Source organism: Phyllostomus discolor, chromosome 14 (assembly GCF_004126475.2).
Source record: "Phyllostomus discolor isolate MPI-MPIP mPhyDis1 chromosome 14, mPhyDis1.pri.v3, whole genome shotgun sequence".
NCBI classification, from domain to species: Eukaryota; Metazoa; Chordata; class Mammalia; order Chiroptera; family Phyllostomidae; genus Phyllostomus; species Phyllostomus discolor.
In genome coordinates, this window is record NC_040916.2 from 23,928,522 (window position 1) to 23,954,743 (window position 26,222).

The following is a 26,222-nucleotide window of genomic DNA, read 5'->3' on the forward strand; positions in this document are numbered from 1 at the left end:
GAGGCCGGCACCCGGCGAGCCCTCGCTGAGGCACAGGAGCGCGTGGCAGGCAGAGTGCAGAGCCGTCTAGCTCAAATCCAGACTCACACGCGGCAGCACGACACCGACCTGTTGGTGGCGGGGCCGCGCGCCTTGGCAAACCAAAGTGACGTCACTAGCACAGAGCTGCTGGCACATCTTCCGCTCCTTCATCTAAACAAGACTTTCCTCAGGTCCGACAACACACTGTTCTGCAGTGACTGTTCCCTCATTTCCCGGTGGCCAGCAGGGTGCCTGGGACAGAAAGGGTGGGTGTGACATACCCGTGGACTAAATGTAGTCTGTGACATGGGGCTACACGGTCTAGAACGTGTGTGTAGCGTCTGCACAGCCAGGCAGTATTTCTCACGACGACACAGGCGTCATGGTGTCTGTGGATCACCTTGAATTCCTCCACCAGAGACGGCTCGCGGCACTCTGTGGGCTGAATGGTCCAAGGCAGGGTGTCCAACTGGTCAGCGTCTCTGGGTCACACCGCTGCCTTGGGCCACACATTAAATATGTTGTGACATGTAATTACAAAAAAAAAAAAATCTCATCATGTTTTAAGTAACTTTACCATTTTTTGCAGGTGGCATTCACAGCCATCCTGGGCTGCAGGTTGGACACCCCTATGGTCCAAGGTATGCCCTTGAGGCAGCCAGCCTTGGGGAGTCAGGAACACACACTCCAGAAAGGCCACTCTCCAGAGGCGGAGCTCCGAGTACTCGAACCACCTTGATCTCTGATCGCACCAGAGGTTATGCTAGCAGTGTAGTGTCACGAATGTGTTTTTATTGGCAAAAATAAGTTTATTATCACAATGTACGCTAGAAATGAAGTCTACAAAGAATTCAAGATAGGTGATTTGGCTAAAGTAGTTTTAGAAAATGCTCTCCTGAATAAACAGCGTTGAAACATTCTGGGAGACACCTCCACCTCTGGAGATGCCACCCAAGACTTCGTCCCTAGTAGTCGTGGCCCTGTCACTGGCCTGAGAGATTTCCGGTTGCCAGAGGCTGATGCTGAGGGGACCACAGTGACAACAGCATCCAGCCCGGGGCAGAGGCACCTCTGCTGCTCCACTCCTAGTGCCAGGCGGCGGTCAGACCTCCCGAAACCGCTCTCTCCAACATGAAAATATGGCCAGTCCAAACTGCAGAAATTAAACATCTGATTCCGAAGGCTGTACCGAAATATCTCAGTAATATTTTTTATATTGAGTTCATATGTAAATGACATCTTCTGGATCTACTGTGTTCAAGCAGTGTTCAAACTGCCTTCATTCTGTGGCTAGCAGAAAATTTAAAATTACTCATGTGGCTCGAATTCTGTTTTGGGGGGACACAGCAGCGGCAGCACAGAGAGCGCGGCTGTCATCAGGCTGTTAGCACGGAGCGAACGCTATGTGCGTCTGCGTCCTAGCAAGTATTTGGTACATTTCTGAAGTAGCGACACCACTGGGCCTGCTAGTTGCTTTCGTTTAACCTGGAGAAGACATGGTGGGCTCCCTCATCCATCTTAAGGTTTCAGCTGCTGTCATCGGCCATAAAGAACCTGAAAGTTTTGGATGACCGAGGGATTCGGGCCAGCTGTCACCTGTGAGGGTGTACACGCACTGAGTAGGAGCGATGGCGACCGCCACCACGCAGAGGACAAGGAAAATACATTGTGTTTACTTTGAGTCACGCAGCTTTAAAACCATTTCGTTTGTTCACTTTACTCTCCCAGCAGCCTACTAAGTAACAGTCATTAATGTAAGTTACGGGTCCTATAGTGCCAGATTCGACTCCTTGCAGAAACAAGTGTAACTTCAGACTTTCCTTCTCCAGGGCTCAGGCACCGTGGAACGCGCGACTGTGGACCACGCGGCTCAGCCAATCAGCGCTGCGGGGAGAGCGACGTCACTGTCCTGAAAGTCCTAAGGCCACACGCCTTCCCTCCGCCCCGCCCCTTTGCTGTTTGTCAGACGCGACCGGGGGCCATTTTGGATTCGGGCGGAAATCCAGTGGAAACCCGGGGTTGACAGCCTGAACGTCACGGCCCAGAGCAGGCTGCACGTTCCGCTGGGACGGGGAAAGAGGGGACCTCCTCGTAGGCCGCCAGGCCGCTGCGAGCGGTGGCTGGCCGCAGGGTGGGCACCGGCGCCCGCACTCAAGATGGCCCCGGCCGGAGCGTCCCCCGGGCGGCCGCTCTAGCTCGGTTCCGGGTGCGTGCGCCTCGCTGGCGGCTTCGGAGGGCCGCAGGCTGGCATTCTGTCCGGCTTCCGGGCCCGTCTCTATGGTGGCGGAGGCACCGTACCCCCGAACACTGTGGGTGTAGTGGCCGGACCCTCACGGGGGAGGCGAGGGGTGTTGGTGTCAACAGGGGCCGAGGAGGGGACCGGAGCCAAGACCCTCGGCCGCCTCCCGCCGCCCTCCGGCAGGTAACAGGGCGCCGCGTCCCCGTCCGTGCGGCCCGGGCGCGGGGAGGAGCGGGGAGGGGCGGTGGGCGCGCGCCCGGCTCGCGGGTCCGCGCTCGGGGGGCGAGCTCGGCGCGGCGTCGCCGCAGGTTGAGCCGGGGCCGCCGCCTGCGCACAGCCCCCCGTGGCCGGCGGGGCGCCCTCTCCGCGGAGCTGGCAGAGGGCCTAGCCCCGGGCGGCGCTGCGGCCGGACGCTGGGAGGAAGCCGCGGAGACGGGCCTCGGGGTCAGGTGCGGCAGGTGAGGGGCAGCCCGGCGACACCGCCGCCCCCGCCCGGTCCACCCCGAGGGCTCCTGAGCAGCTGCCGCAGGACCCCGTGGTCTGCGGCCCCTGGCCGGACGGGGTGGGCGGTGTCGCCTGAGCCGGGGGACCCCGGTGTCGTGCCTCCCGGAACGCCGCCTTCATCCTGGATGCTAGACCGGGGCCGGCTCCGGAGGAGCAGCTGCCGGCCTGTCTGCGACTTGCTTTGTATTGAGAATAAAGGTGGAACACCTGTAGGAAACCGCGTGAACGCGGGAGCGCCCTGAACGCTGGAACCCCGTCACCGCAGGTCTTGGCTCTCGCGTGCAGCCGGCCCCACGTCGCGCCCCTCTCTCGGCTGAAGTCAGACTCTGTTGGGTCCATGATGTGTCGTGGTCCCCTGGCACGGCCGGACCGAGCCCCATGCGGGGACATACACCTGAAACAAACCAAAGCAAAGGACCCCAAGGAGCGTCATCACCAGATAATGAGACACCAGGCCTTCCAGGCGACCTTTGAACGCACAGTCCTCGCCTTGGGCGCTTCGGAACTGCGGGAACCTGTGGGAACCCGAACCACAATCCCGACCAAGATCGCAGAGGCTCATTGCTGTGGACGGAGCAGGAGAGCTGTTGGTTCCCGGAGGATGTGAGATTCTCAGTTCAGGGAGTTGCCCAGTGACCCAGACTAGGCCCAGAAAGTTGGGGTGCTGCCCAAGAAAGCCAAGAGATGGAGGGCCATGGGCGAACACATCTCTAAACACACAACCGTGTGTGAGTCAGAAGCTCCGGAACAGTTCACTGTGGGCTGGAGACCAAGGGCCTGCACCCACCTGCTCTTGCAGCCCACATCAGGGTCCCCCTTCCGCCTTCCAGTGGCTCGTTCCAAAGCCACAAGGTTGCAGGTTTTCCCCTGCACGCCGCAGAATGAGAAAGAGAGTTTTGGAAATCTAAGTGCTACCTTTTACTGGTCTGACATTTCAATGAGTCCAGTTTAGCCCAGTTACTTAAAGCGCTGCTTACAGCAACAGTTTTAGTGCCTCTCAGAATACAGTCGTGCGAAGGGAAGAATCCGGAACTTCTGCTGTAAAGACATTTTCAAATTGCAGTCAGTGGCACATCTTCTTTGTCCCCCAATAACTTTTGCTCTGGGCATAGGATAGAGCCTTTCTGTGGACGTTAATCAAGTTTTCCAAAAACGGCGTCTTTCTCGTGTTCTCCTAGGGCCTGCGACCCGAAATGCTCACTGCTAAGAAAAATGACCGGTTTTAACCCCTCGCCAAAAAGGCTTCATAGCCCTAAGCTGTTATCTGTCTCGTGAGGGAATTCATAGCATTAAGTCGAAGGTCGGTGGATGTCGCCACCAGGAACCCCTCCGCTGCTCAGAAATGACTAAAGGCCTGGCCAGAGCACTGCCCCCGAATCCTGGTGACCCTCGTACCTGCTCTGGGGACTCACAGTAAAACTGAGTAAACAGCCTGAGTTTCGGCCAGGCCGGTTTTCGGTTTCTCGCTGACTTCGGAACGCCGTCCTCTGTGGCTAGGGGAGCTGGGCCAGCTTCCGAGAGACACTTCCAGGCCACGCTTCTCCGACTCATTCCTCTAGTCCAACTGGTTTGGCAGACTGGAGGCGTGGGGAGAGGAGCGGAGGTTGGTGCCTAGGAGATGGCAGTCGGTTTCACGGAACACAGCCCCGCTGAGCTCCCCGAGTGTCCCCACAGCCCCCTGTGTGGACGGGGGTCGCCAGCACAGGGGGGATGCTGGGGGGGCTGGAGGCCAGTGACGCGCCCTGGAGACGCCTGGCGCTCTGCTGCTGACGCCCCCTGGCTTCCTCTAGACTTGCCAACTGCCCACTTCCGCCCAGCTCTGACCGGTCACGGCCCTGACCCAGCCCCGTGGCACCCCTCTACCTGCCGGTGGCCAGAAACACCTCCCGGTCAGGTTCCTGGGGAGACGCCTGGTGTGCAGAGACTGCCCTCGGGCGCTGGGGAGGCTGCTGACCCGTTCGCTGTGCCCGAGAAGAGAGCAAGGTCCAAGCGCTGACCCGGCCCTCCCTGCGCCGTGGGGTGGGGTGGGGTGGGGTGGTCACAGGCTGGGCAGGCGCCGCGCCTGCTCGGAATAGGGGAGTCACCGTAGTTCCTTTTCTCCACGACCCCACAGACACTCGCACTTTCTTTGTGGTCCCCTCAGAAAGGTGCACGTCACACGTCAAGACACGTGGCCTTTTTAATGGTATTTTACCTTTCCGTCCTTAAGGGAGGCACATTGCTAAGTGGTTAGGAGCCCGGCAGGTTGTTACGCAGCTGACTTCCTCCTCATTCCCAGAACCACCCTTGGATTTATTTGGATTTTGAGAGGCTGGCCCCGTGGTGGCCAGCGCTAGCCCTCGTCCCTGTGTCCTCAGACCATGGCGTGCGGGCGCCTGCAGCGCTGGGACATCCCCGTTCGGGGCGTGCCTCGGGAGCGGCGTCTCGAGCTCTGATGGCGCAGGAGGTGCTGCACCTCGGGGTGCTGGGCCCGCGTGAGGAGAAGGGCCAGCAGGGGTCTGCGTGTGCCGGTTACCCAGAGGCTGCGCGTCTCACGGCAGAAACGTGAGCGGCCCACGGGGAGTGTTCGGCCGTGTTCTCTGAGCTGCGGCGGAGCCGGAGCTGCACTCTGCCGCTTAGTTGTAGGCGAATCGTTTGACCTGCGCAGGCTTTAAAAAGACGTGAGCCAGCCCACAGGGACATTTCCACATGAGCGTTGAGGCCCTTGGCCCTCCTGCCCCAGGACACGACCTGGCCCCTCGGGCCCTGAGTCCGGGGCGGGTCTGGGTCCTGCGCCCACTCGGTGTCCTGGTGCCGGCCTGCCTGCAGCCTCAGGGCGGTGCCGGGTGGCCGTGCGAGCCGAGTCCCTGTTAGCAAGGTGTGGACAGGGCAGGTGTGCGTGCACGACTGTGTGCGCGGGAGTCACACCCCAGGCTGGCCTCACCCCCACAGCAGCGCTCCCTCAGCCTGTCCTGAGTCCATCTGTGAGTCCGTGGGTCTGCGCCTGCGGATACGGGGTAGACGCACCGTCTGGGCTTCTTTCTGAAGCCCCCGAGTGGAGTGGGACAGGTGCGCAGTAAACCGAACGTGTCGGACGGATGGTTTCACAGGTTTCGGCAGTTGTGGCCCCCGGCCCCCTGACTGTTCTAATGGAGAAGCCAGTGTGCCCGTCCCCACCCCCAGAGGCCCCTCCTCCCCCTCCACCACCTTTCCCCTCCCGGCCCGCTGACGGCCCTCTGACGGCCCACCCCGGAAGCCCCGAGTCCTCGTCGGCTCTGTGCCGTCAAGAGCAGTTTGCGTTTTCTAGAACCTCCCACGTATGGGGTTGGTTTTCAGCGTTGGGACTGTGCAGTTGTGCATCTGCCCCGTGTGAGCAGGACGGGGGGGGGGGGGGGCTGGAGCCGCCCTCTTGCACGCTTGCCGTCACTGCTTCCCGGGAGTTGTCTGTCCCCTTCCCCTGCCCCAGCCCTGCCCGGCTTTGCCGGATCTCTCTGGGCTCCGCCCGCTGCCGCGCTTCTCGTTGTCGGCAGAAACCCTCTGCAGTCTGTGCTGTGGCCTTCGTAAGGCACACGAGGGCATGGGGAGGTCTCAGCCCTGAGGGGGTGTCTGTCCCCTGCGAGGCGGTTGTGTGAGTGGCTGTGGGAACGTGAGGGTCCCGAGTCCACAGTGTTGTCATCCACCCTCACCATCCAGGGGCTGGCTGGGGTCCAGGGCGGTGGCCGCAAGGACTGGACCCGCCGGCCACATGCATTGTCTGGAGCGCTCAGCGGCTCCCCTGCGGCGTTGTGGGCTCCTCCTTGGGACCGCGCCTCTCCACGGCCGGCGTCCTCAGTTGGGGCCGGCCTGGCAGGCTGGCCGGGCCGCACCGGGGGCCTCGCCGCGCGTTCAGAGACGTGAAGTCCGACCGTGTTCTCCGTTCCCTTGCAGGTCCGTGGCTGCGGGGAGGGGCCGCCCGCCGCCGCCCGAGGGATGGGCGCAGAGAGCAGCGCCCTGCAGAGCTGCGCACTGAGGGGGCCGCCCGTCACCCTGCCCTCCGGGCTCGCCGTGTTCCCCGCCGAGCTGCGGGATGGCCGCGTCGCGTCCGTCTTCGTGTGCAAGCGGGAGAGCAAGGACAAGGTCAACAAGGCCGCCAAGGTCTGTGGGGGCGACCCCGGCACCACCGGTGCTTTCACTGCGGAAAACAGGGAGCGAAGGAAGGGGGCCCAGGGTGGGGCAGTGTTCTCGCTCGCGGCCTCTGGAAACCCAGTCATCCTGGGGTGGGGGGGCGGCAGCTGGCCCGACCGGTCCGGGGCCACAGGGGCAGTCAGCCACGTCACAGAGCGCAGAGGGGGGCGCCCCTCCGCCCCTCGTCTGCTGCCCCTTCGCAGTGAGAGGGCGGTGAGGGCCCTCGGCGCAGTTGCCAGGGACGAGGGGAGTCTGCCTGGCTGGCGCGGGTGCTGCAGTGGTGGTGGCGTCTTCGTGGCCTGGGGACGGTGGCGCGAGAATGACAGAGTCCAGGGACCGCAGCTCCTGGCTTTTCTTCTCCTGAGGCTCCTCTGGGCGGCAGGCACGCACAGGCAGGATGCGTGTCCACCCGTGTCTCCGGCGTGCGGCCCGGGAGGAGGCACGCTTCTCCCTGCAGCGTCTCGCTCTCCAGCCGCGGCCCCTTGGTTGTGCGTCGTTTCTCGGGCGGCCTGGAGTGCTGGCTGTGCTCCCGTCTGAGAACCCACCAGTGACTCGGGGCTGCCGAGGGGGGCCCCGCCCCGGGTGGTCTTCAAAGGGAAATGGCCCGTCGGGAAGGAGCTCTGGAAGGAGCGCGGGCCCAGGGGCGAGCGGTGGGCCTGGGACAGGAGAGCCGAGTGAGGACGTTTTCCCGGGGCGGCAGTGAAGGAGACTCCGACCCCCCCCCCAGGGGGTGTCTCCCCCCACACACACAGTGCTGACCCCGCTCCGCGGTCTGCATGCTTCCGCTCACTGTGCAGCGCTCTCGGTGGTGGTCTGGGCACTCGGTTTGGAGTCCCCAGCAGCCCCGGGGCGCTCCGGCTGCCGAGCTCCCCCCGCCCTGGTGGAGCCGGTGGGCCTTGGAGTGTCGGCACATCAGCCAGCCAGAGAGTCCCCTTTGCCTTCTTGGGAGTTTGGGGGGCAGCTGGGGAAAGGGGGGTCCCCTGGAAGGGACCTCGAGTGCAGGCTGACGCGTCCTGACTTCCCCGGGACGCACAGGAACCGGAGGGAGGGTGGTTCTGAGGCACTGACTCGGGGGGGCACCTGTGCTTGTGTGGGCAGCACCTGAAGACGCTGCGCCACCCGTGCCTGCTGCGGTTCCTGTCCTGCTCCCTGGAGGCGGACGGCATCCACCTGGTCACCGAGCGGGTGCAGCCTCTGGAGGCGGCCTTGGCGACGCTGTCCCCTGCCGAGGTCTGCGCCGGCATCTACGACGTCCTGCTGGCGCTGGTCTTCCTGCACGACCGAGTGAGTGCCGGGCTCGGGGGCGGGGGCGGGGAGGTGGGGGCTGTAAACTGTGCTGCGTCCAGAAGCTGGAAGTTCCCGTCCTCACGGGAAAGCACGCCCCACCCGGGGAGGGGGCAGTGGTCTGAGGGGTCGGGGCGGCCGGTCAGAGGCTCTGTTCCGGTTCTCCCGCCTGCCCCCGGTTGGCATGGCCACCCCCGGTTGGCGCGAGTCTGTGCGAGTCTGCACGCACAGGCGTGCGCGGGTGAGCACGGCCACAGCTGCCACCCGTGACAGGGACGGAGGTGAGCATCGGCGCTGCTGGGGCCCGAAGTCCCCCTTCTTTTCCGGTAGTTTCCTTCCGTGTGTGATTCTGAAGGAACGGCTGTTTGTTAGAAGGAGGCAGCTGTATATGTCTCTCCCGTTTGAGCGGGTGGTGGCACTGAGAGTCCCTCTGGGTCCTGTGGTCGCTTGCCCTGGGGACAGAGGCCCCTCCCGTGTCCCGCTGGGCCGTGGCTGGGCTGTGGCGGGGGGGGGGGGGGGGGGGGGGGGGGGGGGGCGGGGGGGGCAGGGGAGCGCTGTCGCTCAGAGGGGTTCACGCTCCACGGTGGGGCTGGGGCGCCCCGGGGGCAGGCCGCCAGCGAGAGGTTGGAGACACTGGCATTCGGCTCGAGCGAATGTGCGTCTTTAAAGATTTTTCTGTTAATGGGAGATGAACTCTCCAGCCATCACTGTGGATTCATCCTCTCTTACGAGTGTGTCTGAGGTGCACGTGGGAGAAGTCACGATGCTGCACTGTGGGGGCGTTGCCTCTGAGGGAGAGGCGCGCGCGCGCGCGCACGCAGTGAGGGGTCGGACAGCGTGGCGGCGCTGAGGGCCCAGCGCCCTCACCCGCACTGGCCGGCAGTTGTCCCGGCTCGGCCGCTGGTCTGGGGGTCTGTGTGCGGCCGAGCGGGCCTCCGTGCGCTGACCGGCTGCTGCTCTGCCCCGGTGCGGACGCGCTCTGCCGGTAACACACCGAGAGCGCACTCGCCCGCGGGAGCGGTCTGGGTGTGGACGGGAAACCTGCCTTCTCCCTCGTTCTCGTCTCCTCCTTCCCTCGCACTCAGCCAACTGCGGTTCCAGCCTTCAGTTTGGCTGCTCGGGTCCCTGAAATCCCTGGTCTTCCCCCCGCCCGCCCGTCCTCTCTTGTTTGGGCGGAGTGTGTTCGGCGCCTGCTAGGGCAGGTCCCCGTGGCCTGGGCCGGGGCTCGCGGCGGGAGGTGGGCGGGAGAGACGGAGGAAAAAGGTAGCCCGGGAAGCCGGGGAACCAAGGGGAACGTGGTCTCTCACCCAGCGGAGGTCGCGGCTGACCCGAGAGGTACAGACACTTTCCTGGAATATTGTCACATTTGCCGGGTGTGTGGGTTCAAGGTCATGACTGGCTTGAACGTTATGGCTTAACAGTCACATACAGACACGCATGCACCCAACATATGTAGTGATGTTTAAGAAAAGAGTTTGCGTGCATCCCTCAGGTCAGCCGTGCCCTCCACGGGGTCAAAGGCTGGAAGCAAACGGACAGGTTCCAAAGGCCGGTGAGTCTCTGCTCCGGACCCATGGGCACGGGGTGTGCGGTGACCGGCCTTCGGCTCCCCCAGCGTGTGCCCCCCAGCGTGGGACTCCGTGGAGGGTGCCGCAGTGGGAGGACTCGCCGGGCCTCTGGTTTGGTGGTTAGTGTTTGGTTCTCTAAAACCTGCCCTTTGAAGGCCGGAGTGGCGGACCTCTGCCTGTCCCTCTCCTCCAGGGCCACCTCACGCACAACAACGTCTGCGTGTCCTCGGTGTTCGTGAGCGAGGACGGGCACTGGAAGCTGGGGGGGATGGAGACTGTCTGCCGGGTGTCTGAGGCCACCCCCGAGGTAAGCCGCGTGTTGGGGTCACGGGGGCCTTCCCTCCGGTGTTGGGGCGACCCCAGCTTTGGAGACGCGACTCTTTGTCGGTGCTCGTCTTCCTGAACCTGCGGGGTCAACCCTTCCTTCCGAGGGCCGTTCGCCCGGTCGTCCTCGTTTGCTGGCTGAGGAGCCCGAGGCTGAGAGGTGGGAAGTCGGGTCGCTCTTCAGTTCAGAGCCCCTCCCGCTGCTCCGGAGCTGGCGACGCCACGTCCCAGCCGCTGGGCACTGAAACGCCCCCTGCAAGTCGGGCCAGTTCACCCGAGTGAGGGCAGCTCCCATTTATCCCTGGAGCTCCGCCCACCCGCGGCGTGCAGGGCGCGCGTTAGGGACTCCGGAAGCAGGCACTGCACGGCCGTCCAAGTCCGAATCCTGCCCCATTCTGTCCCGAGGCCTGGAAGTAGGACCCGTGCATCCTGAGTCACGCCCCCCTCCCTGCCCCCACGTGGGCGGGCAGCGTGGCTGCCGCGGGGCCCTGTGCGCGGTTCTGCCGGACAGAACTCGGGACCCCCATGTTCCGCCTGGGTCCTCCTTCCCCCCTCGGCGCCCATCACCACCACACTCGCTCTCCGAGAGAAGGAAACACCCCCACTGCCAGGGCCCCACAGAAGCCCCGCCCCGTTCTCACCTGCGCTTCCCTGGCCCCCACTCCCACCCCACACCTCCCTCGCGCTCTCACCCGAGTGGCGTGTTTTGTCACCATGGATATGCTCCTCTGACCGCCACTTCCTGCTGTCGGCAGTCGCTCCCTCGGACTCCCCTTGCGCTGCCCCAGGCTCTCCGGGTGCGGTTCTCTGTGGGCCGCACTCCAGACAGCCTTGATTCCGGTGACAGCGGTGCCGATGGGGGCTTCGGCCTTGCGACCGCCCTGATGCGGCAAGGTCGGTGTGGCCTGGCCCTGTGCCAGAGGAGCCCTCCGCTCACTCACGTCCATGTCCGTGTGCATGTCCGTGTCCATGCGGCATAGGAAGGCGGGTGCCTCTGGGCAGCGAGGGGTCTGTCCAGCCGGCCGCAGGGGCGGGGGGAGGGGACCAACACTTAACCTCCCTCCGAAACCTTGCGCTGCGCCAGGCCTGCCTCTACCTCGTGTTGGCGAGGCTTTAAATTCGTGCGTTTGACCCGGGCCGCGGTGCGGTGCGCAGCCGCGGTGGGACGCCCCCTGGCGGCGTCTCCGTGGCTCCTCGCCCTTGCGACTCGCCGGCAGAGGCCGGGACCGCAGGCGTCAGAGCGAGCCTGTCCCTCACTCGTTCCAGTTCCTGAGGAGCCTCCAGCCCCTCCGAGACCCGGCCTGCGTCCCTCCGGAAGAGACGGTAAGGCGACGCACGTCACTGTCCGTGCCACCGACCGAGTGGGAGACCAGAAACCACTCCTCTGGCCCCGAGAGTTGTCAGCGCAGGGAGCCTTTTCTTGACATTCGCTGACGTTTGGTCGAGCAGACACCTGTGACGTCGTTTAAAGACGGAGGGACCTCAGTCGTGTGGACCCTAAAGAACAGACTCCACCGAGAAGCGAAGCAGAAGCAGACACATAGATGCGGAGAACAGCCAGGGGGCGGGGGCGGGGGGCGGGGCTGGAGAGACCGAAACCCGCACTTGCAGGGCAGTCCCGGGGGCCAGGGCACAGGGACACCGTCCGTCCTCCCGGAGTAACCGCGCTCGGTGTCTGGGGGGGCACCTGCCACTGACACACAGGACGTGGAGCATCACCGCAGCCGAAAGGGAAGTGTGACGAGACAGGGAGTGTGGGTGCTCCCCCCCCCCCGTACATGGTGTCCGCCCTTTGCTGGAGCCCGGGGGGCGGGGGGCTCTGCTAGCCCGGCCATGAGGGAGACCCCGAGACCCACACAGAGGGAGGGACGCCCCGTCGGGGGTGCTGCTGGCAGAGACGCTGGGTTAACCCAGCCAGCAGGCCCGGCGGGAAGCCCGCGCCCGGCCAGAGACGTGGCCTGGAGCCGCGTTGGTCCGCCCGCCCGAGTCGGCACTGCCTGCGCTTGCTGGTGGTTTTCTAACTGACGACACGTGGGGACTCGGGTCGGTCCAAGGGTTCTGACGAGCACGCGGAGGGAAAAGGAGACAGAAGATCACCGCCCGGCATCATAGGTGGGGGTGGTTGGCCCTGCCCTGTGCGACTCTGTCTCTGTTCCGTGGGCGAGTACACGTGTGATGGCAATGGTGCGTCGGAGTGGGGGCTGTGGCCGGGTGCCCGGCGCTGACGCCTCTCCTGCTTCCAGGCCCCGGAGTTTGTGACCCTGCCCGAGGCCCACGGACACGCACGGGACGCCTACGCGTTTGGGAAGCTGGCGGAGAGGCTGCTCGCGACCCTCAGTGGACAGGGTGAGTGGCGTGAGGCTGCCGAGTCCATAGGACAAGTGGGGCCTGCCCACGGCCTGTCCCTCGGGGCTCGGGGGGCCTGCAGGCCCCCCTGCAGTGAGGACCCAGTCACCCACCGGGCACCCGTGAGGGCAGACCCGAATGGCGGCGAGGAGGGGACGCCCTTGAGCCCCGGCTGCCAGCACCATGTCGCCGTCTTGTTCGTTGGTGCGGGGAATGCCGGCCGGAGGGCTGCCTGCAGCAGCCAGGGAGCGAGCGCACACCCAGGGACTCTGTCGCCTGTGGCCGTCGGGCGCCTTGTCTCTCGTTACTGGGTTGAACTCGATCTTTTCGTCATCGCTCCTTCTGAGTTGTTTCATCGTGCCGTGGCTTACTCATCCCCGTTGTCGCCCTCGGAGCCCAGACTGTCTCCCCTCCGAGTCCTCCAGCGGCCCCGCGGCAGCCCGTGTCGTTGTCCTGCAGCCACTCGGGCCTTCGGCGCTGTCCACTAGGTGTCCCAGGCACTCGCCCACCGGGTCCCCCACGGGCCTGGGCCCCCCCTGCCGCAGTCTGCACTGCCAGGCCTGGCCATGGCGAGGTGACAGCACGCTCAGGGGTCAGCCTGAGCCGTCAGGTGTCCCGGCCTCAGTGCTCAGAGTGAGCCCCGAGGCCCTGGGCAGGCCCCCGAGGGTGGGGACCCCGGTGGGCGGGAGCTCCTGCTACCCGAGGGTCTAGAATGGAGGCGGTTCTGTGCCGTCCTTGGGAACGTTGAGAACATCATCCTTCAAGCAACCAGCCCGTGCGGCCCCTCCGGTCCCCAGCCGAGTGCAGTGCCGGCCGGGAAACAAGGCCCTGGCGGGGGGTGGGGGGGGCCCTTCTGTGGGTGGGGTCAGCAGGGCAGCTTCCTGCGCCCGCCCGGGAGTGTGGCTCCAGGACGGGGAGCTGTTTCGCCACAGCCGGGGCTCTGTCTGTTTGGGCTTTTCCAGGTTGGCCTTGCCCTCGTCGGCCGGCAGCTAGAGAGGCCCCAGAGCAGGCGGAAGCCGCGGGCACTAACTGTCGCTCTGGGTTTCAGTTTCAGCGGACGCTCTCTGCAGCTTCCGACAGACCCTGCACTCGGCGCTGCTGCACCCCGCCCCGCAGCGCCGGCCCGCGCTCCGCACCCTGCTGTCCCACGGCTTCTTCAGGTGAGGGGCCCGCCGGCGGAAGTGAGCTTCCTTACCTTCCGGCGGAAGACTGGTTTCTGAGCTGAGTGGGACGCACGGGGACAGCCGAGCCGTGGGCCTGGGGCGGGGGGACAGGCAGCCGCTGCTCCTGGGCCTCTGGAGGTCGGTCTCAGTTTTGTGGCCCCAGGTTCCTCGTTGCCCTGCAGTCCGTTACCTCCACGTTCACGGCCTTGATAGCAGAGCCAACCCCGCGTCCGTTGTGAAACTTAAACTTCTTGTTTGCAGTCAGAGAGCCCAAGAAAAACGGGAGCGAAGGGAAAGCTGGTGTTACCCCGGGAGGCGGGGTGACCTCCAGGCCAGGCCCGGCCCCGGGGTGGGTGGTCTCCCTAAACAGGCAGCGATCTGTTCCAGACCTTTGCCTTAGTAGAGCCTTAACCAAGGGGTGGCCGCGGCCTTGGGTGATTCCCAGAGACGCTTGAGTGACCTGACGCCAGGTCTCCGCGGAGGCCGCCTCCGCCGTAACTAGACGGTGTGGTGTGACGAGAGCGCTCCAGGCGCGGAGGAGAGCCGGGAACACCCGCGGGCGCCCCTCCCCTCCCACAGCCCGCGTCCCCACGCCGGTGGGGGTGGCTGAGCCAGTCTGGTGAGACCTGTGGGCGTCCCCTCTGATGCCGAGTCAGCAGGAAACGGGGGTGAGTGCAGGATGCGGACCCCGGGGGCTGCTCTGCTGCTGGGGGCTCCGGGCTTCGTGCCCACCCCGCCCGCACCCTCTGCCGGGCCTGGAGGGAAAAGGGACCACAGTGCGGAGCAGGAGAAGCGAGAAGATCCCCGCGACTGCCCAACAGTTTCTACTTCCACAAAAGACCTGAGAACCAACCACCGCTTAGTGAGGACCACCAGGCCGCTCCCGGGCCTCCTGTGGCCGCACCCCATCACAGCGGAACCGTTGGGACAGTTGTGGTTATTAAAACCACAAACTTAGTTCTTAGTGCACACGCACGTGTGCTTACACACGCATCCCCCTCACACACCCCTGTGCTAGCCTGACCACTGGGCTCACTGCGGGCCCCTCCGTCCCCGCAGACCCTGCTCGCAGGCGGGCGGGCGGAGCCCCGTGCGGATGTGCCTGCGGTGCAGTGCGGGTCGCGGCTGCAGTTCGCACGGCCTCTCTGATCTGCTGTCCTGCCTGCTCTTTCTTTTTGGCATTTAGGAATGATTTTCTAGAAGTTGTGAATTTCTTGAAAAGTTTAACGTTGAAGAGTGAAGAGGAAAAAACTGAGTTCTTTAAGTAAGTTCAGAAAGTTAACACCTTAGAATTCAGTAGGTTGGCCTGAGTCCGTGAAACCCTCGGGTCACACCTGTGGCAGGTGGCGGAGGTTCACGAACACCCCGCCGCAGGGCTCCCTGCCGGGAGAGAGGCGGGGTGGGAGCGGAAGGCGGAGGGAGCCCAAAGGCGGAGGGACACGAAAGGCGGAGGGACACGAAAGGCGGAGGGATACAGGCAGTCACCACGGCAATCGCAGGGGGCGTCCCGGCAGCACGCGGGGGGCGGCTCCAGGCACGGTGGCAGGCGAAGGGTGCACAGAGCAGGGGTGGATACGGTGTCCGGACGACAGCCGCCGGGTCCTGCTGGAGGACAGACTCCGAAACCGGGACGGGCGAAGGGAGGACACCCGTGTCCGCGGCAGCGAGGGGCGCGTGCGCACGGGCTTCAGGCCCTGACGCCGTCCACAGAGGGACGCGGGCGGTGGAGGGGCCCTTGTCCCCGGGGTGAGGTGCAGGCCCACCTCGTGTCAGACGCAGACCCGGCAGCAGGCTGACCCCCGCCCCTCCCGAGGGCGTCGGGACGCGGAGATGAGGAAGACGCGGCAGACGCAGTGGCCGGCCTTGGCGGCTGTCACCAGAGGAATTAGGCTTCGGGCAGAGGACGGAACGTGCGGGGGAAAGGGTGGGTTGGGCGGCCAGGGGCCTTCAGAGGTCGGGAGCCCAGGCTCTCGGCGGAAGGGGGTGACTCTCAGGAGAGGCCTTGGGCTGATGAGCTGGAGGGGGGACTGTTAGGGCTCACTGCCTGTACTCGGGGAGGTCCTCCCAGGGAGAGTGAGGGGCAAGGACAGGACGGGGGGCCCAAACTGGGACCTGGGAGCCGCCCTTGCAAGGGCAGGTGGGGAGGGAGCGGCTGAGGCGGGAGACGAAGGGCCGGACCGCGCGGGAGGCTGGACTTCCGGGGAGAGCGAGGTGGGAAGGTAGACCCTGGGTGGAACCTCCTCTGCAGAGGGGGGGAGGGCAGAGCAGGGGCAGGAGCACTGCGCTGGGAGGAGTGGGGCCCAGGTGGAGTCTGGGGGCTGGGAGGGGCGGGGCCAGAGGAGGGGGGCTATTGGGAGCTGCAGGCACACGGGGGACTGTCCCCCGGGGTCCGGGAGGGGAGGGGAGGGGAGGGAGGGGTGGGCAGTGGCTGGGAGGGTGGCCTGCAGTGAGGGGCCCTCGCACCCTGGGCGGACCTGTTTACGTGCAGGGAGGTGTCCCCGGTGGAGCAGGGACGAGTCCCTGCCGGGGGCGGCGGGGGTGTTCCCCTCACCACCTCACATCTGCGGCCTCGTCACTGAGCGGTTTTACAGGCGCTGTTTCCGTTGAGGAAGTTTAGTGGCGAAAGCCTGTGTTCTGACCACTGTGGGAGTCTGGATAACCCAGTAGCCGCATCTTTTACCCTGGGACGCCCTTTCATAGACAAGCAGGCCCCCGGCTGTGGCGGGAGGGACGCAGCCGCTGGGTGCTGAGGGTGACAACGTGGTGAGAACCGCTGCCTCCCGCCTTCTCATGTTCCCGGCTTCCTTCCCAAATCGACACTCGGATGGCGTGGGAGGCAGGCCACAAGCGCGTGAGCTGGCCTGGGTCACAGCCAGCCCCGGACTCTCCTCCCTGCCCGCAGGTTTCTGCTGGACAGAGTCAGCTGCCTACCCGAGGAGCTGGTCGCCACCCGGCTGGTGCCCCTGCTGCTCAACCAGCTGGTGTTCGCAGAGCCAGTGGCGGTTCGGAGTTTCCTTCCTCACCTGCTCGGCCCCAAAAAAGGTGCATTGTTTTTTGAGCTGTTCTGTGTCGTAGAGTTTGGGATTACTGGCCCGCGTGTGTGGCAGCAGAGTGGGACAGCTGCGTGGTGCAGTTGAAGTGCGCTGGCCCCGAAACCTGGGGCTCCCTTCTGGGTACCAGAGCCCGTGGCGTGGGCGTGGCGGCGTCCTGGAGGGCGGACCTGCTGCACTTGGCGGGGCAGCACCCGTGTGCACGTGCACGCAGGCCTGCCGCACGGAGAGCACGTGAGACTATGAGGCGAGGCTGCATCTTCGGGGAACTTGGACACTTGCAGTGAATCTCGGAGTCCGGCGCTGCTGACCCCGAGGCAGCTGCTTGTTTTCTGTCTTCAGTGGAAAGACAGAAAAGCACTGAGATCACTTCTGGGGACTTCGGTTTTGTTCTGAGTGGGGGACGAGGCTGTGACTTTGAAACTGCAGGTGCTCTGTAAGCACCGCAGACGGTTAACGCCCCAGGGTAGAGAGCGCAGCACCCATGGGACTAGGATCTGAGTTGGGGAGAACCCTGCTTTCAGAACTCCTGTCCTGAGACAGTCTCGATCCAGCCACACAGCCTTCCGGGCAACCGTACACCGGGGACTCCCTTATGCCCTACCGTGACGTCATTCCCTGTAGCCGCGAACTTTGCTCTAGAGCACTTGCGTCCGATTACTCGGTGGGTCTGAGGTGGGGGTGTGCCTGGTCACCCGGGACGCTTTTAAAACTTCGCCTGTGTGCCGGGTGCCCTGGCTCCGGGACAGCAGGTGTCATCTGTTGTAAAGGTTTCCGCCCCCACAACCGCGGGGCAGAGGGGGGCCGGCCAGCTGGTTCTGCAGATAAAATCGCAACAACAGCCTCAGCCTAACAACCACTGATTAAGCACAAACGTGCAACAAGTTACTGATGCGGGATTCTACTTAAATGTGAGCTTTTCTTGTAGACCACGAAGAGTGATACAGCGTTTCTGAAACACTTGTGTGAGGTAGAGAGCCTTTATGACTCAGCCTCGAGAGGAGTTTGGGGTCCACGGGGAGCTTAGCTGCCCTTGGGTTTGGGGCCTGAGGTTTCAGAGGGCGGCGGAGGGGTCCCGCTCCGGGCAGGTTGGCGGGTCCTGGTGGCGCCCCCACACTGAAACGCGTTTGTTCTTTCCTCTGCCCGCCTGCAGACGGGGCGCCCGGAGAGACCCCGTGCCTGCTGTCGCCGGCCCTATTCCGGGCGCGCGTGGTGCCCGTGCTGCTGCGGCTGTTCGAGGTGCACGAGGAGCACGTGCGCCTGGTGCTGCTGACCCACCTGGAGGCCTACGCCGCGCACTTCACGCGAGAGCAGCTGCGCACCGTGGTCCTGCCCCAGGTCAGTGCGGGCGGCTGAGCGGGCGCTGGCCGGTGAGACTGCAGGGGGGCGGCCGGGCGGGCGCAGGGCTCCTTCTCCACCCCGAAGGCCAGTCCGTTACACGGGCGCCTTTGGGCACGACCGGAGAGAAACCCCGGAGGGAAACCCGTCTGCACACTGCCCTGGGGCCCGGAGCGGGCTTCCCCGGGGGAGGCCGCCTGCGCGCAGGCCCTGGGCCCGAGAAGGTTGAGAAGAAGCTGCTCAGCCAGAGAGGGAAGGAGGTGGCGGCCACCGCGCTTCCAGCCTGGTCAGTGCCCAGAGCCTCGTTAGGCCCTGTCCCTCCAGGGCTCCAGGCCTGTGTCGGTTCCCTGTGACCGGCAGAAGGTTCCGGAAGTAGCAGTGCAGATCCAAGGGGTGGCAGGGCCCGGAAGCCGCGGGTCTGGTCTTCCCTGTGCGCCTCTCCCCCCTGCACTCGCGCCGGGTGGTCCCCAGGGCTCCCAGCTCGAGCACCACAGAGATGAATAACCAGGCTCTCTGAACTCCAGTTTTTACTGGGAAGACGTGGCCTTTGGCCCATTTGGGGCAAGTGTTCTACTCATGAGATATGATAATGAGCGTTGTCATGGTAGCAGCTGGTGGGCGTGTGCAGCCGAGAAAGTGGGCGGGGATGGGGAGCGCCCGCCTTCCGGGCAGCGCCCCGCCCCGCCGTGCTCTGCAGAGCCTGCCGCCCGGGCGAGGTCTGCAGCGCCGGTAGAACGGGCGGCAGAATCCACTTCCCAGGCCCCTGTGGCAATGTTATTTCCAGTGTATGTGTCTAGTTTTGTTACTGTAGTTCTGAGAACTATTTTCAGTCACAGTTCACAAACAGTATTATATTAACTGCGACTGTGCAATGCAGTGATCACGTTTCAGTAACTTGAAAAGCAACCCCCGATAAGCCCAGTGCCCCCTCGGACACCACACGTGGGCGGGACGGTGGTCCTGCATTCCCTGCGCCGCACCGTTGCCCCCATGAGCGCTCCGTCACACCCAGTCCGTGCCTCCCAGCCCCTACACCCTTCCCACCCCACCCCCGCCAGCCGTGGGTCTGTTCTGCCCGTCTATGCGTTTCTGTCATTCATGCGATCGCACGCAGACGCGGAGTCACGTGGTATTTGTCTTTGCGTTCCGTCACAAGGCATAATGCCCTCTGGGTGCGTCCATGTTGCTGCGAGTGGAGATTCCACTTTCCTGTGGCCGGGCGCGTCCCTGTCCGGACCACTGACCACTGACCACAGCTGCCTCGCCCACGCCTCTGCTGGCGGGCACCCGGGCTGCTTCCCCGTCTGGGCTGTTTGAATGATGCTGCATGAACACAGGGCGCACGTATCTTGTTGAATCAGGTTTTGTATTTCTTTGGACAAACACCCAGGAATGGAATTGCTGGGCCACGTGGTAGTTGTGTGTGACTTTCTGAGGAACCTCCGTATGGCGCCCACCGCGGCCGCGCCAGCCTGCGTCCCGCCTGCCGCGCCCCGGGCCTCCCCTCCCCCGGGTTCTCGCCGGCAGATACTCGTTTGCTGACTTGTTGACGATGGCCATTCGGGAAGGAGGTGTGAGGTGGCACCGCACCGCGGTCTCGTCGTGGTTTTAATTTGTATTTCTCCGAGCATTCATGATCACGTAGAGCATCCGTTTGAGTGTCTCTGGCCATCTGTGTGTCCTCTGTGGAGAAGCGCGTGTTCGGGCTCTGCCCACTTCAGTCACGTTGTTTTCTTGGTGCTCAGCTGTGTGAGTGCCTTACGTAGGGCCGGGTGTGGGGCCACGTAGCGAGAGGAGCAGGACACGCCAAGGGCCGTGCTGCCGCTTTGCAGCTGTGGGCCTTCGGGGGGCTTTGTGGTGATGACGGGGGTTTGGGGGGGGACAGAGAGGGTAAAGGGGGGCCGAATGCTGACGGGAGGAGACCTGACTGTGGGTGGGGCACACAGGACAACATGGGTGATGTGCTGTGGAGTTGTACCACTGGAGCCTGGACAGAGTCCGCAGCACGCGCCGAGGCCAGCCGCTGATGAGGAACAGCCGCAGGGGGAGGGCCAGTCAGGGCTCGAGTGGGGTGGCCGGGGGTTTCGGAATCCGCAGGGTGAGGCGAGAGGTGCTGGACGGACAGGCTGCAGGGGCTCAGACTGGTGCCGCTGGCTGGCTGGGCTTGGGGAGGGCCCGGCAGAAGAACGTTGTGGTGCCGGGACCCTGTCCTGGAGAAAGCTGCCTCTCGGGACAGGTGGTTCCTCTTGCCCCATGTCCCTGGCCCCTCCTTTGTGGCATCCCGGGAGTCGCCAGCAGGGCGGCGCCAGCAGTGTCTGCCTTCACGGTGCTGGCTGTGGAGCTGGCCAGGTGGAGCCCTGTGTGTTCTGGGGCCTCTTTATACCGGACAGGGGCCTGGCCCGGGTAGGAAGTTCACAACACGGGTCCACGTGACCACGAGGGTCTGTCCTCTGAAGCTGGGACAGTGGGACAAGGGAGGGCTCGGCACAGCGGGGGCGTCCCCAGGAGAGCCTGGGCGGGGCCGCCTGAGCTCACTGGGGGGTCAGAGAAAAGGGGCTTGGGGACAGGTTCGGGGATCGGCCTGGGGACCCCTGCCCCAGAGTTCAGGAGGCACCTGCCCTGGGTGGGGGAGAGAAGTGGGGGAGGAGGGAGGGAAGGGACTGGCGCCGGCGGCCGTGGCCTCTCTGCTGCACCCCTCTCCTGCAGGCGGGGTCCTGGGGGGGGGGGGTCTCGGGGGAGGGTCTCCGCAGAACCTGCCTCAGTCCCCCAGGTGTGTCCTTTCAGGGTCACGGGCCCCCCTGATTGGTCAGCGGCAGAGCAGAGGGCCCTTAGTCATTGCAGCTGGTCCTGGCCTCGCCCTCCCGGTTCTGCTGCTTTTCTGGGCCTGGAGCTGCACCACCACTGGGGCCCAGATGTCCTTTCCGGGGGGGGAGGGCCAGAGGTCACACCGGGGGTGAGGTCCGTGTGTCCCCAAGTTTGCCTTGCTGGGGTTCCTTCCGCCCTGGGGACCTTGTGCACCTGGCTGTCAGTCGCTCGGCCAGTGCATTCAGCCATCTGTCTCCGTTTTCCTGTGCCGGCTGCCAAGGCCTTTTCCTGGCATTTCCCCGTCCTGCCTCACTGTGAGGGGCTCCACTGCAGGCCAGGGCCACAGCCGAGGGTTGTTCTTAGCTTGGAGCCGCCTGGTGGGAGCTACCGAGGGGTCACGGCCACTCGTGCCGGGCACACGGTTCCATAGTGGGAGCTGCGTTCCAAGTCACCTCCGGCTGCCGCTCGTGCCAGGCTTGGGGGCCCGGGGCCACCCGAGGGGAGCTGCGCTTGCAGGCCTGCGTCAGGCTGGGGGCAGCGCGGCAGAGGCACAGCTGCTGCTCGTCCGGGGCTTGTTGGAGCTCCGGATCGGGAGGTTTCCGGGAAGCCCGCAGTGTGAACAGGGACGGTTGCGTGTTTGGAGGGGCTGCTGGGAGAGGGTCTCTGGGCCGAGGTGGGTGGGGTCTCAGAATCACCAGGCCGGCGAAAGGTGTTAGTTAGCCAGGTTAATAGAGACTCGGGTTTGGCACCTGCCAGCTCTCAAGCCCCGGGGACTGGAGGTGGGGCTGCCATACGTGGAGGGGGTCACCCGGGCCCCTGCCCTCCAGCACTGCCCGCCCCGGGCCCACCCCCCACGGCCCCTGCACTCTTCAGCCCCCGTGGGAGCTCAGAGCCAGTCTCTCTGTGAACAGGCGGGCTGGGCATCTGAGAGCACACGGGGAACTCAGCCGCCCTGCCTCCTGGGCACAGTCCCCACCGGTTTCCACAGCCAGACGTTAGGGGCACTCCTCCCTGGCCCTGGCACCCCTCACTTCTCACTGGGTCCTCAACAACGGAGATATCCCTCCAATTCTTTCCCCGCCCCTCCTGCCCAGCTCGTCTGGGCCTCTGTGCATCCTGGTCACAGGCCTTCCGTCCCGTCGTCGGGGTGTGGCTCTGCCGGTTTCAGCTCTGATGCGGTCACGGGAGTGGGGATCGGGAGGGAACGGGTGGGCCCTGGGCACAGACAGTGTGGAAGCCCTGAGCACACGGCAGAGGGAGCAGGGTCGCCTGAGCCAGCGAGGTCTGCCCACACTCACGCCCTGCCCCACCCCCCCAGGTGTTGCTGGGCCTGCGGGACACCAGCACCCCCATCGTGGCCATCACCCTGCACAGCCTCGCGGTGCTGGTCTCCCTGCTCGGACCAGAGGTGGTCGTGGGAGGAGAACGGACCAAGATCTTCAAACGCACCGCCCCTGGTTTTACAAAAACCACCGACCTCTCCCCAGAAGGTAAGAGTAATTTAAAAGGTCTGGCTCTTCACTGTACTGTTCTTTTATTTGCTTTCTAATGTTGCAAAAGTAATGCAGGCGGACTGTATTCAGTCAAATGATACAGAGATGTGTAAGAGAAAAGTTAGCAATGTCCGTCTCCCAACTCCTGCTGGGGACAGGAAACCGAGTGCAATGGTTCAGTGGGAATCCTTTCCTCCCGTCCTTCAAGCCACAGAAGTGTTCGCACTGTCTTCAGAAACGATGAGAAATCGCCACGCACAGCTATACAGCCCGACTGTGAACAGCAGCTTCTCGGGGACCAGGTCAGGGTCAGCACGAGCTCTGGCCCACCCCCGGACAGCTGCTTCCGGTGCCCTGGAGCAGAGCTCACTGGGGGCGCCCCTGTTGGCACACTTCCGCCTCTGGGTTCTCCGCCCCTGCACACCCGCCATAGGGTCAAGTCCCGGGTTTGCAGTGGGCCTCCGGGGCCCGAGGGGTCACATGGTCAGCCTCCGGAGGTGGCACCGGCGTTCAACACTCGCTGGTCAAGTTCCCTCGATTCTGCAGGCTTGTTGGGGGAAGACCTGTGGGTGTTCAGGCACTTCGGGAGACCCCCCCCATCTCTGGGGTGTCTGTTGGGTGTTCCCTGGAGGAGCAGTGACTCCTGACCCAGACAGGCTGTCAGGTCAAGGACACCTCAAGGACAAGGTGTGGGGTCAGCAGGGCCACGGCTCTGCTGCTCCTCACTGGGCTGTGGCCCGCCGCTGCAGCCGGACAGTTCCTCAGGTGACCCCGGCTTCTGGGGGCTACAGCGTGAGGCCGGCTCCGCCGGGGTGCGGGAGCTGCTCCCTCTCTGGCTGCAAGCTGGTTTTCCCGAGGGTATTGGGGCGGCTCAGAGAGAGGGAGGGGCCTTCTCAGACTCCTCCCCTTCCTCCTGCTCTTCTGCATGTCACCAGGATGATCAGTCAGACTCCTTGACACGGGGGCCCATTAGGTTGAGAGTTCAGTAGGGCTTCAGCAGGGAGGACTGGGAGGACTCCAGGCCCTGGAGGGCGTGGGCAGGGAGCACGTGGCCTGGTGGTGGTGGCCCAGGCCAGTCCCCTCGAATTTTCAAGGCGGAGGAAGTGCTTGGCCAAAATTTTGTTCTGAATCCTTTTGAGCAATGAGCTTTCTGGCTTCAAATCAGCACCAAAATGGGTTCAAAGGCCGAGACTTCCCGAACTAGGTAGGGGTGCTGTCTAACCAAGCCCTTACCTGGTGCTGGACCTCCCTGCCAGGACACACTCGGCCCGCCCTCACACCCAGGCACAGGGACTCTGTCCCCATCCCAGCTGTGTGCTTCTCCAGGGACCCGAAGGTGCATCCTCCTTGCACCTTACTTGGGTTAAACGTGCCTGTTCCCTTCAACGAGCAGCTCAGCGTCCCCGTCCGCCTGTGGAACTCCTTCCTGTCTGTCGTCAGTCTCTCCCCAGGCGCGTGGTCTGCGGCCCCACGGCGGGCCCCGCCCGGCGCAGAGAACCCCGCCAGCATTGTCCCTGCAGGGTTCGCTTCCGGCGACAGGCCCAGCGACAGCAAGCAGCACAGACAGCGAGGTTCCCCAACACCCTCCCCCAGGCAGGCAGCACGAGCGAGCGTAAACGGCTCGTCCGTGCACGGGCGGGCAGGTTCCCGAGCAGGAAGAGTAACTCTGGAGCACGGCGGGCACTCGGGCACCCGGGGGCTGGTCTTACAGGAGACGTCAGCTCCGGTGTCATCTCGCCTCCTGGGGCTGCGGGGGCGCCACCGCCTTTTCTCGGCAGCCGAGGGCAGGGGGGCTGACCCCTGAGCCCTTTCCTGCAGCAGACACCTTGGGGCTTGCGATGCCTTGGAGCAGCGTTTTCCAGTATTCGAATAAATACTCAGTGAAGGACGCTCTGACGGTCGCGTCTGTGGTCAGTGTGCAAGGACACTTCCCCAGAATTACCTTCTTTGGTGCTAACCCTTTCCCTTTCTTGCGCATGTTGTCACCACAGGTGACCAGTTTACGCAGACCTCGAGATTTCCTGTGAATGGCCTTTCAGACGTGAAGCATACCTCCTCGGGCGGTGAGGACATCCCGCCCAGCCCCCAGGCGTCCGAGGAGTGGCCCGACTGGAGCGAGCCCGAAGAGCCGGGCCACAGAACTGCCAGCACGCCGGCGTGGCCTCCAGAGCCCCCGGAGGCGGCGGGGTCCCCGCTCCAAGACTCAGGGGCAGTGGCAGGGACCCAGGAGCACGTGGAGCATGGCAGCCCCGGCCCTGCAGGGGGCCCAGGAGGCAGAGCCGCCGCTACCCCGGGGGAGCTCCAGGCCCTGCCCACAGTGGCACCTCTGCTCACCGGGGAGGCCGGGCTTCTGGCATCCGGCCGACCCCCGAAGACCAGCCCTGCCCCAAGTGTGGACGACGCGGAGCAGACCAAGCCACCAAAGGGGTCGTCCCAGGAAAGGCGCCCCCAGGCCCCCTCGGAGTGGGGGTTAGGGGAGGAGTTCACCATCCACGTGAAGAAGAAGCCGGGGCAGGACCCCGAGCTGGACTGGTTTGCTGACATGACCCCCGACATCAAGCCTTCGGCCGCCGTTCTCGTTCTACCTGAGCTGAGGACAGGCCCCACGGGCCCCCTGGAGGATGCCGTCTCCCCGGGGATGCAGTTTTCCTCCAAGTTCGCTGCGGCAGACACCACCGAGGTAAGGACCGCCTGGCAGGTCCCAGCCGCCCTGTCCCTTTCCTAACGGATCCCCCCACCGCCGTCTTCCCACCGAGGGGCTGGGCGACGGCACACGGCTGGTCAGCACAGTCGGGGCGAGCAAAGGTCGCTTCCTGGCGCCACCTTCCCTTCCGGGAAAGGCCACAGTGCGGGCCAGGTGCTCAGCGGGCCGCCGGGCAGTGATCACCTGTGTGGGTTGACCCAGGGAAAAGTGTCATTTCGGACTGTGCTGGGTTAGGAGGAGCTTAGAAAGTGGGTCTGCTCCGCGAGAGGAACTCTGCCCCGGCCCCGCGGCTGCCCGAGCTGTACTGTGTCGTTGCAGGCGGAGTCCGAAGGCTGGGGCGATGCCGGGGAGCTGAGCTGGGGAGATGGCAGCTGGTGACAATGGCTGTGAGTGAAACTCTAGGGAAAAGGATTTTTTATAAGAAAAAGCAAACCAATACCTCAACCGCGGGCTCTGCGGACACGGACAGCCCGCGCACCCTTTTCCTCAAGGCAGGGGCTCCTCCGTCAGTGCCAACAGAGGCGCCTCGGGGGGCCCTCCCTTGAGGGGGGCTGTGCCTCTAAGGCCAGGTGACCCTGGAAGTGAAGAGAATAAATACAGAACTTCAAGCTGATTAGCTTAACTGTGCCATTTCTTTAGCAGTGGAAAGAATCAACTCTTGTGAACCCTGAAAAGAATCTAGCTATAAAGGATACAAGTGATTGTGAACTGCTGAGGTCTCCTCGGGCAGCGTATTTATTTGTCTGCAGTCCCCCGGGGCCGGGGCCAGGACTGACTGTTCCCACACGTGTTGTTACGTGCACCAAAGTCCCTCCCGAGACAGACCCCGTGCCCCTGTCCTGTAAATGTCCAATAAAGGCTATTTTCACTAGATTCACCTCGACAGGAGTCTCTTTCTGGGTGAGAGAAGGCACAGGCAGAATTACACCGATCCTCTCACAAAACGCAGGACAACACGACCCTCCCGGCGGCTCCAGGCCACGCTGTGGTCATCCGGTCACGGGTCACCCGAGGGCCCGTGACGCTGCAGCTCACCCATCTTCTCCTGCAGCAGCTGCATTTCCCGGGGGAGCCAGTCCGGAGCCGGGCACCTGCGCAGCAGGGACCCGATGGCCTCCAGGGCGCCCATCGCGGCCCGCAGCGCCGACCTGTACTCCTCCTCCAGGCGGGGCTCGCCGCGGGCTCTCTTCGCGGGAGGCTGGCGCGGGAGAGGGAGCTGGTGAGTGGGGTGGGCGATGCC

General features: G+C 64.4%; 2 protein-coding genes across 4 annotated transcripts in view; one reads left to right on the forward strand and one right to left on the reverse strand.

Annotated features, from left to right (window-relative positions):
* The first annotated feature begins 1,992 nt into the window (after positions 1 to 1,992).
* Positions 1,993 to 25,855, forward strand: SCYL3 (SCY1 like pseudokinase 3). Of its 3 annotated transcripts, none has more exons than XM_028530818.2 (13): positions 1,993 to 2,443; positions 6,671 to 6,877; positions 8,006 to 8,191; positions 9,953 to 10,066; positions 11,350 to 11,406; positions 12,327 to 12,429; positions 13,478 to 13,589; positions 14,779 to 14,856; positions 16,495 to 16,634; positions 17,796 to 17,980; positions 22,104 to 22,275; positions 24,270 to 24,958; positions 25,301 to 25,855. In XM_028530818.2, exons 2-13 carry the CDS (start codon positions 6,713 to 6,715, stop codon positions 25,358 to 25,360), a joined length of 2,061 nt encoding a protein of 686 aa, XP_028386619.1. In that variant the 5' UTR covers positions 1,993 to 2,443; positions 6,671 to 6,712; the 3' UTR covers positions 25,361 to 25,855. The 3 variants fall into 3 exon arrangements, with proteins under 3 accessions (XP_028386619.1, XP_035871720.1, XP_035871719.1); XM_036015826.1 differs by lacking the exon at positions 1,993 to 2,443 and adding an exon at positions 2,552 to 2,718; XM_036015827.1 differs by lacking the exon at positions 11,350 to 11,406.
* Positions 25,499 to 26,222, reverse strand: part of C14H1orf112 (chromosome 14 C1orf112 homolog) — a 35,840-nt gene continuing 35,116 nt past the window's right edge. Inside the window, exon 24 of the mRNA XM_028531035.2 lies at positions 25,499 to 26,180. Within this exon, the coding sequence (XP_028386836.1) occupies positions 25,980 to 26,180 (201 nt within the window). The 3' untranslated portion in view covers positions 25,499 to 25,979. The remainder of the gene's footprint in view (positions 26,181 to 26,222) is intronic.